The 15,734-nt window shown below is 38.2% G+C and overlaps 1 protein-coding gene across 1 annotated transcript; it reads left to right on the top strand.

Moving 5' to 3' along the window:
* The first annotated feature begins 6,519 nt into the window (after window positions 1-6,519).
* Window positions 6,520-9,475, top strand: serf2b (small EDRK-rich factor 2b). The gene is made up of 3 exons (XM_028575006.1): window positions 6,520-6,681; window positions 7,961-8,069; window positions 9,047-9,475. The coding sequence occupies exons 1-3, from the start codon at window positions 6,675-6,677 to the stop codon at window positions 9,117-9,119; spliced, it is 189 nt and encodes a 62-aa protein (XP_028430807.1). The 5' UTR covers window positions 6,520-6,674; the 3' UTR covers window positions 9,120-9,475.
* The last annotated feature ends 6,259 nt before the right edge of the window (window positions 9,476-15,734 follow it).

The following is a 15,734-nucleotide window of genomic DNA, read 5'->3' as shown; positions in this document are numbered from 1 at the left end:
TATTTCGTCTTGTCATGAGGTCATATATGTGTGTATCTACAGAAGCTAGCCAAATAACTGACCTCTGAACTATACAATGATCTACAGCATTGTGTTTATTCTTAATGTTCAACTCTGAAAAACTGACAATCAGTTCTTTGGCTAGGCATCATTCAAACTCTTTTAAGTTGGACTAGTTTAAATCAAAGACTTACAGCGACAACCAAATAATAACTGCACTTTTTTGGGGGTTTGGAAGTTGAAAGAATATCCATCAGCACTGCCAGCTACTTTTAGCCATGCTAGCTGTGTGGCTCTAGCAATGACAATGTTTTTCAGCCAGTCCACCACTTTGGTCCAGACTGAAATATATTAAGAACTACTGAATGAATTGCTATAAAACCTGGTACAGAAATGTGTGTCCCCCTCAGAATGAATTGTACTTTGTTGATCCCTGACTTTCTATCTCGTGCCATCATCAGGTCAATTTTACTCTGTTCAATATTTTGGTTTATGATTTATTACATTCCTGCAATATTAGTGACATTTCCATCAGCCTCAGCTAAAAATGTTTAAATGTGATCATGCTAACACGCTAAACTAAGATGGTAAACATGGTAGACCTAAACATCAGCATGTTAGCATCGTAATTGTGGGAATTTTAGCCTGCTGATGTTATTTAGCTCAAACCATTGTTGTGAAGTACAGCCTTACAGTACCACTAGCATGGCTGAAGACACTTGGTATTTTTCTATCTAGTATGTTCACATTCAACTACAGTATTTTGCAATACAGAATACAAAAAGTATATTTTGAGGTAAAGGTAATATCATCTACATTGCATCTTATATTAAAGTTTTAAAGGAAATGCTCATGTGTAACATTATCAATGCTCAAAGACAAAATTTGTACAGAAATCAAAATTCTGAGAACAAAGTAAAACCATTATAATTTTGGGGTGCCTGGATAGCCCACCTGGTTCAGCATGCACCCCATGTATAAAGGTCATTTGCTGCATATCAGTCCCCCTCTCTCTCCACTTTCACATCTTCAGCTGTCCTGCGAAAAAAAGGCCTAAAATGCCTCAAAAAAGTTTCTTAAAAAAAAAATTCCATAATTTAGAAAAGTAAAACATTAGCTTGGTTAGAAAAATGCACTGAATAATGCATAATAAAACCTATACATGTATTTACAGTATTAGGTGAACCTTTCAGTTTTCAAGTTCCAATGGCCAGAAAATAGCGCCTCTCAGTAGAGAACAAAAATACATGTACAGAAGTTTGCAATACAGCATGGACAACATAATTTCACAGGAGCATGTCAAAATTAGCTCCATAACAATCAGGACACAAGGGACATTAAGGCGATGCAAAAGACAGGACCAGCAAGTCCCATCAATCACTCATGACAGCAGGCAGGACTCTGGCAGTGTGATGGATGACAGCGGTGAAATGAGACAGAGAGGAATGCACCATACGTCCAGCTTGTCACACTAAATTTATACTGCCACACATCAGTGCCTCCACCACTTCATGATCAGCGTAGTAACAGTAACAGTGTAGCCAATGCATGAAGATGGTGCAGATCCAATGTTAGGCGAGAAATTAATTATGGTTGTCCTTTCCTCACATCATATGCACTCCACTCCATGATTTCACATATCACCTGTTTGGACTGAATAAAAAGAAAAGCAGTCCAAACACAAAAGACAACAAACCCTAAAACGGCTTTTGACTCAGTACTTTAACATAATTATCCCACAACACATTAAACCATTTGTATCATATTTGCTACGCAAGTTTTTGAAACCTTTATTTCATCAAGTTGATCAATAATTTCCTTAAACACCTGTTGTATATAATCTGATACGTGTATTCTGCCCTCTAGTGGAGTATCATTCCACTACAAGCAGTGAAAGGGATTTTTTTTTTACCTTTTCAAAATGGCTGCTGTCATTAAATCCTCCACACACTTTTGGCAGGGAACAAGTTGCTAATTTTCATATCGTTATGGCAAGAATAACATTTATGTTATTACTATTTTTTTAAATAAATATCTTCTTTATTGAAACAATGCATAATTACCTAAAAATTAATTATTTATATTATAGTTAAATCGTGTTAAAAATGTGTGTATCAAATTTGATACTGCGGGGATTTAAGGTTCTTTATCCCTGAACTTTCAAGTCACATTTTTGTGATGTAATCTACATAATGCCTACCACTATACAAACACACACTATTTTGATGATTTAATTAATGTAATTAATGACTAAAATGCCATCTTAAAATACATTTTGGGTATTTTCAAAATAACAATAACATAATCGCTATGCTATATCGACCAATTTGTGTATTTTTAGATGTGAAAAAGACTAGAGGAAGAAGAAGTATATTAAAAATGTCATTAGCATGATAGTACATGGCAAATCAAGTGACATGGAGCAGTTAGGGGAAGATGATGAGGAGGAGGAGGAATGGACTCCTAAGGTTATGCATGATAATGGAAGTTCAGATAGCAGTGATGAGGAAGACTATCCAGATGAAAGTGTAGCCCATACAAGCATGGAAGTTGAGGTCCCAAAAACAACAAATTTTTGTACCTAAAATGAACATTGTTGTGAGTAAAACGTTGCCCAAAACGCCCAATGTATCAAACATGATACAAAAAATATATCATAAACAAAATCATATGGCAAAATTTTTTTTGGGAATTTTGTAATAAGGTTTAATAAACATATAAATTCCAAAAAATTTGAATGTTCTGGTTATTTTATCATGTGTCAGGCTTTACAGGGCAGACAAACATGCACACACATGTTGTCTAATAGCTTACTTGCATGTGATCATGTGAAAGGCTGACTGGAACTAAGTAGTCAGTATGGAAAAGTGCTGGAGGTAATGAGAGTGCAAGGACTCTGTTAATACAAAATCCCCTGGTTAAATTTAGTATGAAATGAATGGAAAAACAAAGATTTTTCCTCCCCATCATCTCCATTTGATTAAATTGCAGACACGACTGGCAACTTAGCAGCGGCAGTCACACAAGGACAGCATTAACATTTAAAAGGGTTTTTAAAAGCAGAAAGAGTCAACATTGTCAAAATTACCAGGTGGTGATAATTGCACTGGGAGACAAAAATAGTTTGCTATAAGCAGGATGCTGTCACTGAAAGCAGCTGTGGGGAAAACAAGTCAGAGGCAGACATCCTGGGCTGTCCTGTGTCGCCAGCAGCCCAATAAACTGACCACAGTGCTCGACATGCTGTTCTACACGCCGTTAAAGTCTTCATGCTCCAGCACGCTAGTGGCATGAAAAAGCCATTGCTCTGTACCACTCGATCCCCGGTTGGCTGACTTTTTATGTTAGATTCACAAGTTCTCACTTTCTCAGTCTAGATCTCTCAGTCTCAGTCCCAAGATACAAAACTACATATTTCCTTTGTGTCCAGTGCTGGAAACATTTCAAACCTGGTTTAAGACTTCAACTTCATGTGCAAAAAATACAACAAAGTCAGGATTTAGCTCACCCACTTATGAGGGACTGCAACTAGACAAGGAATAATATGATGTATATTTCATCTGTTTATTTACACAGACACAGATGATTGGTATGTAAGTATATAAAATGTATATGGATAATGGAAATCCATAATGTCCTGACAAGTCAGCGCAATCAGGAAGGGATTAAGCTACAGATGTCAATGGTCAGATTATGTAATTTTTAAATCCTACATAGCTGTTGGATGGGTCATAATTTATTGCAAAAGTTAAATATTTAAAAACTAGATATGTATCATGTGAATAATTCTACTAGAAGATAAACATTTTAGCCTTGCTAGCAGTGTCTTGGTCGGTAAGTCCACCACTTTGTTGCAGACTGAAATGTCTCAACAACTTTTAGATTGCTACGAAATTTGGTACAGACATTCATGATCTTCAGGATGAATCCTAGCGACTTTAGCAATCCCCTAAAATTTCTTCTAGCACCACCAGCAGGCCAAAGTTTTCATGTGACCATTGAAATCATCTCAACAACGGTTGGATGGATTGGCACACAATTTTGTACAGATATGTATGATCCCTGCAGGATAGTGTAATAATGTTGGTGATCACTTACCTTTTCATCTAGCATCATCATCAGGTCAAAATATTAAAAACATTTAATATTCCCAATACTTGTGGGCTTGTACTTGTGTACAATGATGATTATGTACATCCTTCTCAAATGAACACATACAAATACCCTGTGGCTGCTAGTATTCAACTGCATTCCTGACTTCTACAGCAGTTTGAACTGCATGCTCTTTGTCAGGTCAATTTTTAACAAAATAAATGGCACTTGTAGCCTACAGTAAAAGTTAGCAGAGAACTAAACATTCCTGTACACTGACAACAGTGTTTATAGTGTATTACTGTCAGTGATGTGTGACAACCTGTTTGGGCTCTACTTGTATAAGTTAAAGTACGTTTTTTCACCAAACATCCATCAAGAAATAATACCCAGAGGGCTGCAGACCAGAACAAACTTACAGCATATACTTACATTCCAAGAAGACCTTATTCTTTACCCAAATAGACTGATGGCTATACAATCACAGCAGTAGTTTGATGGCTCATTGTATTCAAACAATAATTATGTCCTTAAAATACAGTATTTGTCCTTCAGAAAGAAACCCAACCCTGTCTTCATTCTCCTCCTACAGCTAACTTCCACCGCTATGAACACGTTTTAAGATTTCTATTCCAGATGCAATATGCAAACTGTATAGTTGGTATCATCTCAACAACCGTGAACCTACGATTCCAGTTCTTCTTTAAAACATACCATTTCTTTTACATTTGTTTGCTGATTCTGATAATTTATTCGAAAAATACCTTGTTTTCAAACTTGTCATGTTCTAAAAAACTAAATATAGCTGCAGACAATCAGAAACAGATGTCGGAAAAATATTCCTGATGCAGTTGTTTGACTGCGGCATGACCTATAGTGCATTAGGCACATGCAGGTTCAGTGGCATACAGTAAGCTGTTTTCAATTCAAAGTTGTAGTGTCTGGGTAGAGGTTCAGTTTTGTGCAGACGTGACTCAGTCATCTCACTTATTTAATTGCCAGACAGTCCATAAAACCATCCTACAAAAACTGCAAGGAAAACATCATGTGGTTCTTAATGCACAACAGAAATGAAACAATTAAGGAAATTCCATTTTGCACTTTAACCCAGGGCAGTAATTCAATATTATCAGTGGAATCATACTGTTGTGATAAGATCAGAATGTTATACAAACTTATGTTGTCCAATTATTATTATTAAATTAAAGTAAAATGTAATTGTTTCAACTTCCAAACCACAAAAAGAGCAGTTCTTGTCAAATTATTATTACTATTATTAATAATAATTATTATGATTCCAAGCTGGTGTAATACACAACACTGGAACATAAGTATTTTACATGTAATCTATTTAAGTTGTTGATACTTTCATCATCTAACTCTAAAAATATACTTTTGAAATGAATAGTAGCCTCTGTCTGAGTGCCTTCACTTTAAATATACTTCAGCTTAGTCTGCCATCTGCTGGCTCTTTTGTAGTAAGATTGTAAGGAGATATCTGTGGTTGTGATGTGATTGCAGTTGATGTTTTAATGAATTTAGTTTATTGAATTGATTGAAGCGAGGACCCCCTCAAAAATGAGATGCTTCATCTCAAGGGGTTATCCTCTTAAATAAACATTTTCAATTTGAATCTGCATTATAAATGTAAGTTAAAAACATGCCAAATGTAGCCTATGTCAGTAACTGAAGAGACTCTCATAGACATCTTAGATACACAAAGTGCAATTTGAAGAACATTTTTACACTGGATACAAAGTGAAAAAAGACCTGTAGGCCTCTGTTCATTCTGTCTCCCATCCTGGTGTTGGCCGAGGGGAAGAGGAGAAGAAAAGTCACTCTAGGACAGTGCCAGGCTCCATGTCCTTAAATCAAAGCCTTGGACTCTGTAGGCTTAATGACAATGTTTGACAAACCTTCTCTGTGTGATTGCTGGAGCATTACAACACTACCAAATAAACAGCATATGCACTACAAACTAAGAAAACTTCCACAGCAGTTACCGTCATTATTTTATTCCATAGCATAATATTTTGTATTAATAAAATAGCCAATAGCTGTTCATTCTAAAATTGGACATCAGCTTGAAAAAAAGTTGTCTTGAGAGGGTTTAGTTTGGAAGTATCTGATATGAATTCATTCTAAATACCAGACTATTTGTATAAAAATAAAAATAAAGAATTGTAATAATATTATGTAGCCTAATTATATAATAGTTCATTCTTTTTTTTAACGCAAGCTTTTCCATTTAAAAAAGTTTACACTGAATGTGGTATTCCTGCTCTACTTCGGTAAAGGATTTGAATGATCTAATCTCTTTGTTATTGTGTTGCAATCGTGAATTGATCTCTATGTTTTGTCATTTTTAAATTGACGATTGCCTAGCGCACGCGCAGTGCAATCTGGGAGAGAGACGGAATGTTCTGGTTCTCTCGCACGGAAGTCTCGCGCATATTTGGCAGCCTCAGAGGCGCAACGAAAGCACAAGAAACAGCGACTGGAGAGAGACGAGAAGGGACGGACGGCCCTTTGGCTGAGCTGAACTATTTGGATTTCGGGCGAAAGAAGCGGCGATTACTAAAATGACCAGTGGGTATCGACATATATTTTGACTGTAAGGCATCCGTGTACTTTATTGGATTGCATGTAGTCTGTGCTCGTTGTTTTTAGCCGCTCGTTAGCCTTGGCCACCCCCGACCTGGTCTCCGTCTATTTGCTGAAAAGCACGTAACGTAATTTCACGGAAATCATGCCAGTATTGTCATCTTGGTTTATAACCAACGCACACCACTTAATGTGCTTCATTTGTATGGTTTAAACTGAGTAGACTGGCACATGCTACAGCGTGTCAAGTTGTCGTGTGTTAACGTTACGTTATGTGCGTTGAACGGTTAGCAACATCGATAGGATCGATGGGTTGTTTATTGTCCAGCTGTTAGTCGGAGCTATGGCCTACTGTAAAGCAATAGCTAGCTAGTTGGTAGAGACATAACACAATATTTGGGTATCAACGCGGCTTGCAGCAGATTGAATGTTATGTATTTCCTCAAATGTGGCTTTGTCTTTGTCGCCTATCTATAATTACCTCACTGGTACGATGGAATACGCTGTCCTGCTTCTGCGCTGTTGTTCTGGCATGAAGCTGCTCCGAAGCCTCTCTGCCACGTCGGCTGCTTTTTGGATTTTTTTATCCGTACCATCATGCAATCGTACTCAATGTCAACGGGCCATCTGTCATTTTAAATTATGACTTGTAGACGCTAAAAAATGCCTTTTTAAGTTGTTAATGCTCTTTGATTTTTGTTATGTTTTTTTGTGGTATTGAGTAAGCCTGCAGCTGGCAGTCAGTGTAACGTTATGGTTAGTTAGTTTATGCTGCTGAGATAGGGGGGCCGCAGGGGGCTGCCGAAAAGAACCCAGCGGCCTGCGGCGAAGAGATTCAACTTTTTGGGAAACGCAACTCGACGTCACCTTGCGGTGGCCAATCATGTAATCGGCGATCAGACTTGTTAGTCCGTTTTGTTGTGAGAGTTTCCTACAGTAAACGGTAAACATCACTGTCTCTATTGCTGCCACAAGAAAGAAAGAAGAACTATGAGGATGCAGCTCTCTTTCCGATTATAAAAAGGATCTGACGGAAAACGATAGTTGTGATATATGAAGTCTAAATGTGTGCTACATTGGGGAGTTAAAGAACACAATAGGACATCGCACACATGGGCCATTTAGGTGACACTCCAACCACCGCTCAACCCTGCAGAGAATCGCTGGACTGACTGATCTAGTGTGAATGAACCCTAATAGGGGAGTTTTAAGGAGTTACCTGCTTTGTTGCCCATTAAAGTGTTTTCTTTTGTCTGAAATGCAGGAGGAAACCAACGCGAGCTTGCACGCGCAAAGGCTGCCAAAAAAAACAATGAACACGGTAAAGGGAAGAGGGGCGATGATGGGCTCTCTGCTGCTGCTCGGAAGCAGAGGTAGGCATTGGTCTGCATGAAATTCAAGAATTGGGATGCACACAAACGCATGAGCAGCGCATCATTGCAGCACCATAACCAAAGTGTTTTATCATGACTTGAATGATAAAAGGGCTCTATGGACTACTTCTCTCCTGGCTGATCATGCAGTTTTGCATTTTTTGTCTTATAAAAATTCTTGAAATCACAAGCTCAGTTTTGCTTACTGGAGCAATAGTTTACCCTGCCAGTCTTACAGGCACTGCTAGCATAGCTTGACTGTTAATTACCGCTCTGTCAGCATGGTGGTAGTCTAGCATTGCCAGACCTTCCTCCACAGTGCTGCGGAGAAAGTTCTGGCTAGTCCACACAGCATTCCGGGATAAGAGAAAAACGTGCTCTGGTGTATTGGCATTTCTTGAAACCAATCTCAATCGTCTTGAAGTGCTAAGCACCGGACGGAGCAACGGTGCCTCTGCAAAATAGCCAGAAGAAAGAACTTGTTTTGGTGAAAGCGTGTACGTTCGAAAGTTGTTTTAGTCATGCAAAAGAGAACTCGGACAGATTTTCTAGCTAGCTGTATGGCTTTAACCTGCAGAGATCGAAGGAGCAGTTAACCATAGTCCTCATGAATAGACCAGAGTTCAGAATGCCAACACAAAGAAAGCAGAAGGTGAGGGACATCCGGCGGAAACTCCGGCAGCAGCTGAACAATCCATAAATGAAATTTCGTTGATATAGGCTGGTTCTACAGGAGCTCTTGATATACCAAGTGTTGCAAAAATCAACCTTTTTAGTACTTTTGTGGTTAGAAAAATAAAGCTATGCAAGTTAATATAGCCAGAGAGACCATTACAGTTAAATGATAGTGATGTCATGGGGGCTTTAAAAAGGGGACATAAAGGGTGCACCGTTGCATGCTTTACACAGGTGTGTGTTACAGTAGAGTCTGCCCTAACAAAGTCTATTTTCTCTTTAAATGTCCCTCTCTCCCAAAGGGATGCTGAGATAATGCAACAGAAGCAGAAAAAGGCGAATGAAGGGGGAAAAGAAGACACCAAGTCCAAGTAAAGAATGAAGTCAAAGACAAATTCAACTCTGCTTCAATAACATCCCACGTTCAGCATTCTTCCTGATATTTATGAGAATGGATCTGTCATTTTTGTCTAGCCTCAAGAATCTAGGATCCTACATTCTTCCCTATGGCAAATGACATTGCTTGTTGTATTTGTCATTTTTACTTGGTGAAATTATGTCTGAGCAAGAAAATGGTTGTCCCACGTTGGTGCTGCATGCAAAGGAGCATCAGTGGTGTAAGCAGGAGAAAGATGAACAATTCTTGACACAAAACACCCATGTAACAGTTGTGTATTTTTGTACAAAAATGTCCCCTGCTGGTTTCAAATAAAGTGTATCTTTTTAGTTCATGCTTGCTTCAGTTATTCTGAATGTTGGCGTTAAAGACAGTTTTTGTAATATTCACACAATCTGTAATTATGTTGTGGAAGCATTAAAAGGCCAACATTTACTTTTTGATCATGTTGGTTACATATTGTAGCATTATTTTTTTAATAGCATCACATTAAGATGGCAATTTATAGAAACCATGTAATGGCAGATGACGAGGCATCATCAGTAAATAAACTATTACTAGCTATTTGTCAGTGTATTTGGATAATTTGACTTCATGCTTTGATTCAGTTTCATTCAGATGAAAATTAAACAAAAAATAGCATAGCAAATAAATAATATAGATTTTAAGAAAAGTTGAGTAATTCCTGCGAAGATAAAATATGATTGTACTCCATCCCTTAAACCCAGTTAAACCTCGGAACATAAGTGCAATCTGTAAATAGCACTTGCTGGACAGACAGCTTGGATAAATATTAAGAGTATTAATTCACTAATACTGACCTGCTAGTATTACTGAATAATCAAAACTTTCCTTGATTATTGTGCCTGTTTCTATTAAATTAGGTGCATAATCATCAGCTTTGAAGTGAACAAAGATGGTTCATGGTGATGCACTCAATGATCTGACAAGAGACAAAGACGATCAACCATTTGTTTTTTGTTTTATTATGAGCTATCTTTATCAATTTATTAATTTAAATATAATTAAATCAATATAATCATGAATCATTATTTAATAGAAATGGTCACTGGTGTCTTTTTGTGACAGGATGCCATCAGCATGATGAGTTTACAGGATAAACAGTGGTTGTATCCGTGCTGCAGGTACTGTACAGTATGCTCCCTGCTCATGGCCTCCTTCCATCAATATATCAGGTTTGCTTCCCAGAAAAATACAGGAGGCTATTATGGGCACAGTACTTTGTGGACATACAAACATCCTGTTACTGTACACAAGAAGATATTCATCCAGTGTACGGTTCAGGGTGGCAGAAAGACACCTCACAAAGTTAACCAGCCTATCAAAGCCTAGTCTCCTGAGAGAAAACTGGTACAGTGAGAACTAGGGCTGTACCGAATAGGCTACAATTTTTTGAGCTTTGAATATGCTTCGTTGCTTTTCAACAGCGAATATTCAAAGCTTCTATGGCTGGGGGGGAAAACAACGTTTCCAGCAGCACTTGAAGGCAGCTTTTGTAAAAATGGATAAAAAAAAAGGAGATGAATAGATTGCTTTGCTATTGCAGGACATAGTCACCTGTTACACAAACTCTTGGGCAGTTTGGTGCTTGTGTTTCGTTTTTATTTTTTTTTTACCTTCGTAGTGTTAAAAACTTTGGACGAGATGGAGATAGACGACATAGTGCTGCATTAATTAGCCAGCGGCTAGCGGACGACAAAACAACACAGTGAATTTCTGCTTGCATGCAAGTTTAAAAAAACAAACACGAATATTCGAATCCCAACATTGAAAATCGAATACCTAGCTACCCATCGAACGAATATTCGGATCCAGCCCTAGTGAGAACCATGTCATGCCAAAAAACTGAGTCTGTTGTTGTTCTGCTTCTTATTTAATTTCATTGGCTACTTGATTTATGATAATTTTGCTGCCTTCAAGAACTCTGATATACTTTTTTTTTTAACAGGTGGCAAACAAGTGTATATAGTCACATTCAAGAGAATTCCCTAAATGGTTACGTGTTGATAGTAGTACATAGCTATTATAAGTCCTATTTTCCATAAATAACACAATATCCCGCCCACACAACTTGTGGTTAAGGAAAGAATACATCTGTGTTCTGTCTGGGTAGAACACTGCAGTCTGCCAAATTAACTGTAATTAAACCAAGTGTGCCCGCAGACAGAATAATAGCCTACTGTAGTGGCAGTCTGACCACTAGGTGGAAGCACACACCAAGATATTTTGTAACTGTACAACACACTACTGTGGATTTTTCAGAATAGCAAAGCAGATGAATTGTGCTTGTCTGCTTTGGTTATGGTGTATTATGTCCTCTCTTTGCTTAAGACAGTTACAAGAGCACATACAGTATGAGAGTTATGTGTCAATTTAGGATTTAAAGGTCTTTTGAAAAAGGCTTCACAGTCATGTTATTCATTCGTCTGAAATGAAGCAAACACAAACACATTTTCTGCTATTGCAGAACATTTGTATTATGACTGTCATCCTCCAACATAGGCCCAAAGTGCATATAGCTGATATTGTATAGAGTAAGCTACAGCTCAGCCTATTTATAGTCAATAAACTGTGTGTCTACTTACTCAAATCCAGTGACTTTGTATCCTCCGTTCTCAGATTACAGGGCGTATAATTAAGTCCCCAGTTTAGCTTTTTTCCATCTCAGATAGCAGGGGAAGTAGCTCAAGAGCTGAATAGTGATGAGGAACAAATGCAGAATCAGCAAGTTGCTTAAATTCGAGAAAATTCCAACCTTATCCGCTATCATCCATGATACTATGCTTACAGCTTTGGGTAGATCTTACTTAAATTCAAGCATTAGGCCCAACAGACTTGACTGTGGGTTCTCGTAAATTTTCCCAAAACAGACCAAGAGAGGAGCTCAGTGGTGATGAATGATGCAGAGAAAAGACGGGTGTCAGCTTGTCTAATTAAAATACAAGAAGCTTTGTCTCTTTATGCCTTCTCTGCTGAATTTGTTGAGATAGTGGAGCACTGTGTAAAAATGCATTGTTGTAGCGGAGCTGTTGCTATGCTATTTACAATGTTGAATAGTCCCGTGTCAAAGTACAAATTGGGAAGAAGATGGACAACAATGTACTGTAAAAATATGGCCTAGAATTTCCCACAGCAAGGATGGTTATAGTCATTCAATCTAAGTAAAGTCAAATCCAATTTATACATTTGCAGAAATCAAGTCAGCTTCAGCTATGTACTGTGCAAATAAAAGCTGTCAATGTTAATCCAAAATGACCTTCAAGCGAAATTTGAAGAAAAAGAACACAAGATAATTAAAACGGGTCAAAGAAAAGCTCCGGGACTGATGGGACATGATGAATGCTAATGGTTACTGGTTTAGACGAGTCCCAGCCCTACTTAAAAAGGCTGGATAACATTACATTTGTATGAGGGTTTAGTATACATCCACAGGTTAGATGTCCCACTGGCAGGCTTTCAATGCTCCTGCTTGGTCTTGTTCTGATGTAGTCTAGCTCTGAGTGAAACACACAGGGCTCAGAGCTTTGTAGGGCAGAAAAAAATAACTTGAGTTTAGACTTTATTTATAATCTCACTGTTCTCTCCAAGATCCACCAGTTCACATCATGCTAGATCTGGTCCAGACGTGCTACCCCCTAATTACAAGGTTAGTAGCCAACGGTGTAATGCTATGATTGTACTCAGGAGCTCATGTGTGAGTCTCTGGATGTCCACTGCTAGAATACCTTTTGTCACTTGGGCTGATCAAATAGTCTCTGAGAGTGTCAAAAACCCAATTTCCCCAGATTATAACTCCTCCAGACTGCTGCTGTGATAAGGATTTAGTTCTTTAGGGAAGCCTGGTGGCTCTGTTAGCCAAGACACATATGTCTTATTAATGACACTATTGTCCTGGGTCTGGGACCTTTTGTCACATTTCATCATCCCATTTTATCATCACCTTAATCAAAGTTTTATTTTAACTAGAGACCATCTTGCGATGGGGTCACAACAGCCGCAACGCCAAATTGGGCCAGGGGCGTATGAGTGTGGTCCGCCCTTGCTCGGACCACACTCAGCCTTCATTTTCATCTCACCTACACAGCTGTAAAGTTTCGTGACTGCATTTTGCACGGTTGCCATATAAACATAAAAAAATATAGACATATAAACACCTGGCAAAGTATTCAAAACCGCCTCTGCGGTAGTTCACGCTACAGTATGTGTACACACACACACACACAAACACACTCACACACACTAGGTGAAAACAATACCAGCGTGTAAAAATCTAATAAAGCAAGAATTACATATCATGTTCATCATACGGTTGATGAAAGCCACGGGGGAGGGGCACAGTGTTTTAATTCTGAAAAGTATAAATCTCTGACACTTCTGCAACCACTTAGACAATGACTGCATAATGAATCTTGAATGTTACAAAACATGTAACTGGCTGATAGCCACAGTGTGTACACAATGCCTTATCACAGAAACTGTCTCTTCATAGTTATGCTAACATAAACAATGATGTGGCAGGAGGTACATACATCAAACATAAATGATTAGATTGCTGTAATTCTCTCATGTGGCTGCATTTTGATTCAGCTTCACCCAACGCTACTGAAATCTGATTCATCTGTAAATATTGAATTATACAATTGTAATTTCAATAAGTGATGTCTATAAAATTCTATATTAACAGAACAGTATAGGAAAAAAATCATGAAATGCTTTCAAGGCTGTGTGTATGTGGAGGAATGCAGAAAATGTGCTTTCCCTGCCCTGCTTCACTCTTTTTTTAATGGTTATGCACTTCTTAACCCTTGCACGCACGACTGCTTCTTACTTACTGCATTATGGATTTTTATGAACTAGAGAGTCAGCTGAGCTCCTGGAAAGCAAATGCAAAACATGTCTGCATTCATGCACACATGCAGGTGTGTATGTTTTGCATGCATGTACATGTATGATGCATATGTGTATTTGTCCACATGAAAAGTGTAATTGATCGTGATCTTTGGATCTAAATAAGTGGCCTCTGATTGGCTTAGACATGGTGGGAAATAATGATAATAATAATAAATATGAAAGCACAATCCCAAAACACATTTTACACAAAATGTTTATAATCCTAGAATCCTAGTTCATGCAATATTTGGTAACCTTCCAAAACGAGAAGCAAAAGCTGCTGAATTTGAGCTCCATTTATATATTTCATTTTCAACAGTAATGAGCAAAAAAAAAAAAAAAAAAAAAAACTGTCCTTCAGAATCAAAAGACATTAAAGGAATAGTTTTACATCATGGGAAATCTTCCAGCTTGCCTCTGCTGAATGCCTGGTGACTCCAGAGAGTTACTGCAAATAAATAGTCTGGTACATAACCCCCTGTAAAATGGCCAATGATGTTTTGACACTACGTTTGATATAACATGATGTTAATTGGTGAACTTTAGAGGTGCTCAAAGGTGGATTTTTTTTAACCTTTGGACATAGCCAGCCTAGCTGTTTCCCCTCGTTTCCAATCTTTGTGCTAAGCTAAGCTATTCGCCTGCTGGCTGTAGTTTCATATCTATCGTACAGACATGAGAGTAAGTGAGAATAAGTGAATAAGCATATTTCCCAAAATATTAAACTATTCCTTTAATTTGGGAAATATAAAAAGGAGCACTGAATCAAACTGAATAGGACAATAGGAAAGCATGTGCATTCTATTTCTGGATGAAGTTTCTCTTTAATTAGGAGATGTTTTGGGTTATTGGCAGATGACTTCATCATCCTCAAATCATTATCCGTTCAACAGTATTAACTATCATGTGAATACCCAAGAGAGATGAGATGGTGTGTGACCTGGGAAGTTAGGTTTGGGATGATTTGAAAGATCTTCCAACTCCTATCATTGACTGTGAAAAGTAAATCTGCTTTTCAATTTCACCATCAATGAAGCATTGCCATGAAATATGCAATGCAATCACAGCTGAAATGCAACCTGACTGTAATTGTTATCAAGGCTGAGACAAACAAAGGGCACTTTTCACAGCGCAGTGATTTGTTAATAATGAATAGCAAATTACCGTCTTTGCTCTTCATCAAATGACAGCAGATGAGTGGCTGGTGTTGAAAGAAAATGAAATCTGTCAGAGAGCATCAAAAGAGAGAGAATATGTCAAGATGTAGCTGGATTCAGAAGTACAGAAAGACAGACAGACATGGGCTGAAAGTGTGAGAGAAAAAAGATAATCTTTTAGTTTATTTTTAACCCTGAGTCACTCTGAGGAAAGAGGTTGGATGAGAGTCCTCTGCACAGTCCCAGTCAGCTCTGGGTATCCACTCTAGCTTTAACACACACACACACACACACACACACACACACACACACACACACACACACACACACACACACACACACACACACACACACACACACACACACACACACACACACACACACACAGACACACACACACACGGGGGCAGTCTTTCAAGGAAAGAGCCTATTATTTCTGCTGGCAGCTGATCTCTGTCTCAGCAGGGGTGTTAGGACATCAATAAGGTGAGATTTATTCACAGTGCACTGTCCTGTCTCAGCAGG

This window comes from Perca flavescens, chromosome 1 (assembly GCF_004354835.1).
Source record: "Perca flavescens isolate YP-PL-M2 chromosome 1, PFLA_1.0, whole genome shotgun sequence".
Taxonomy (NCBI): Eukaryota; Metazoa; Chordata; class Actinopteri; order Perciformes; family Percidae; genus Perca; species Perca flavescens.
This window is presented reverse-complemented; position numbering and strand designations above follow the sequence as displayed.

Coding starts and splice junctions, on each gene's coding strand:
- serf2b (XM_028575006.1), top strand. Junction 8,070..9,046: donor GCTGCTGCTCGGAAGCAGAG/GTAGGCATTGGT, acceptor TCTCTCCCAAAG/GGATGCTGAGATAATGCAAC.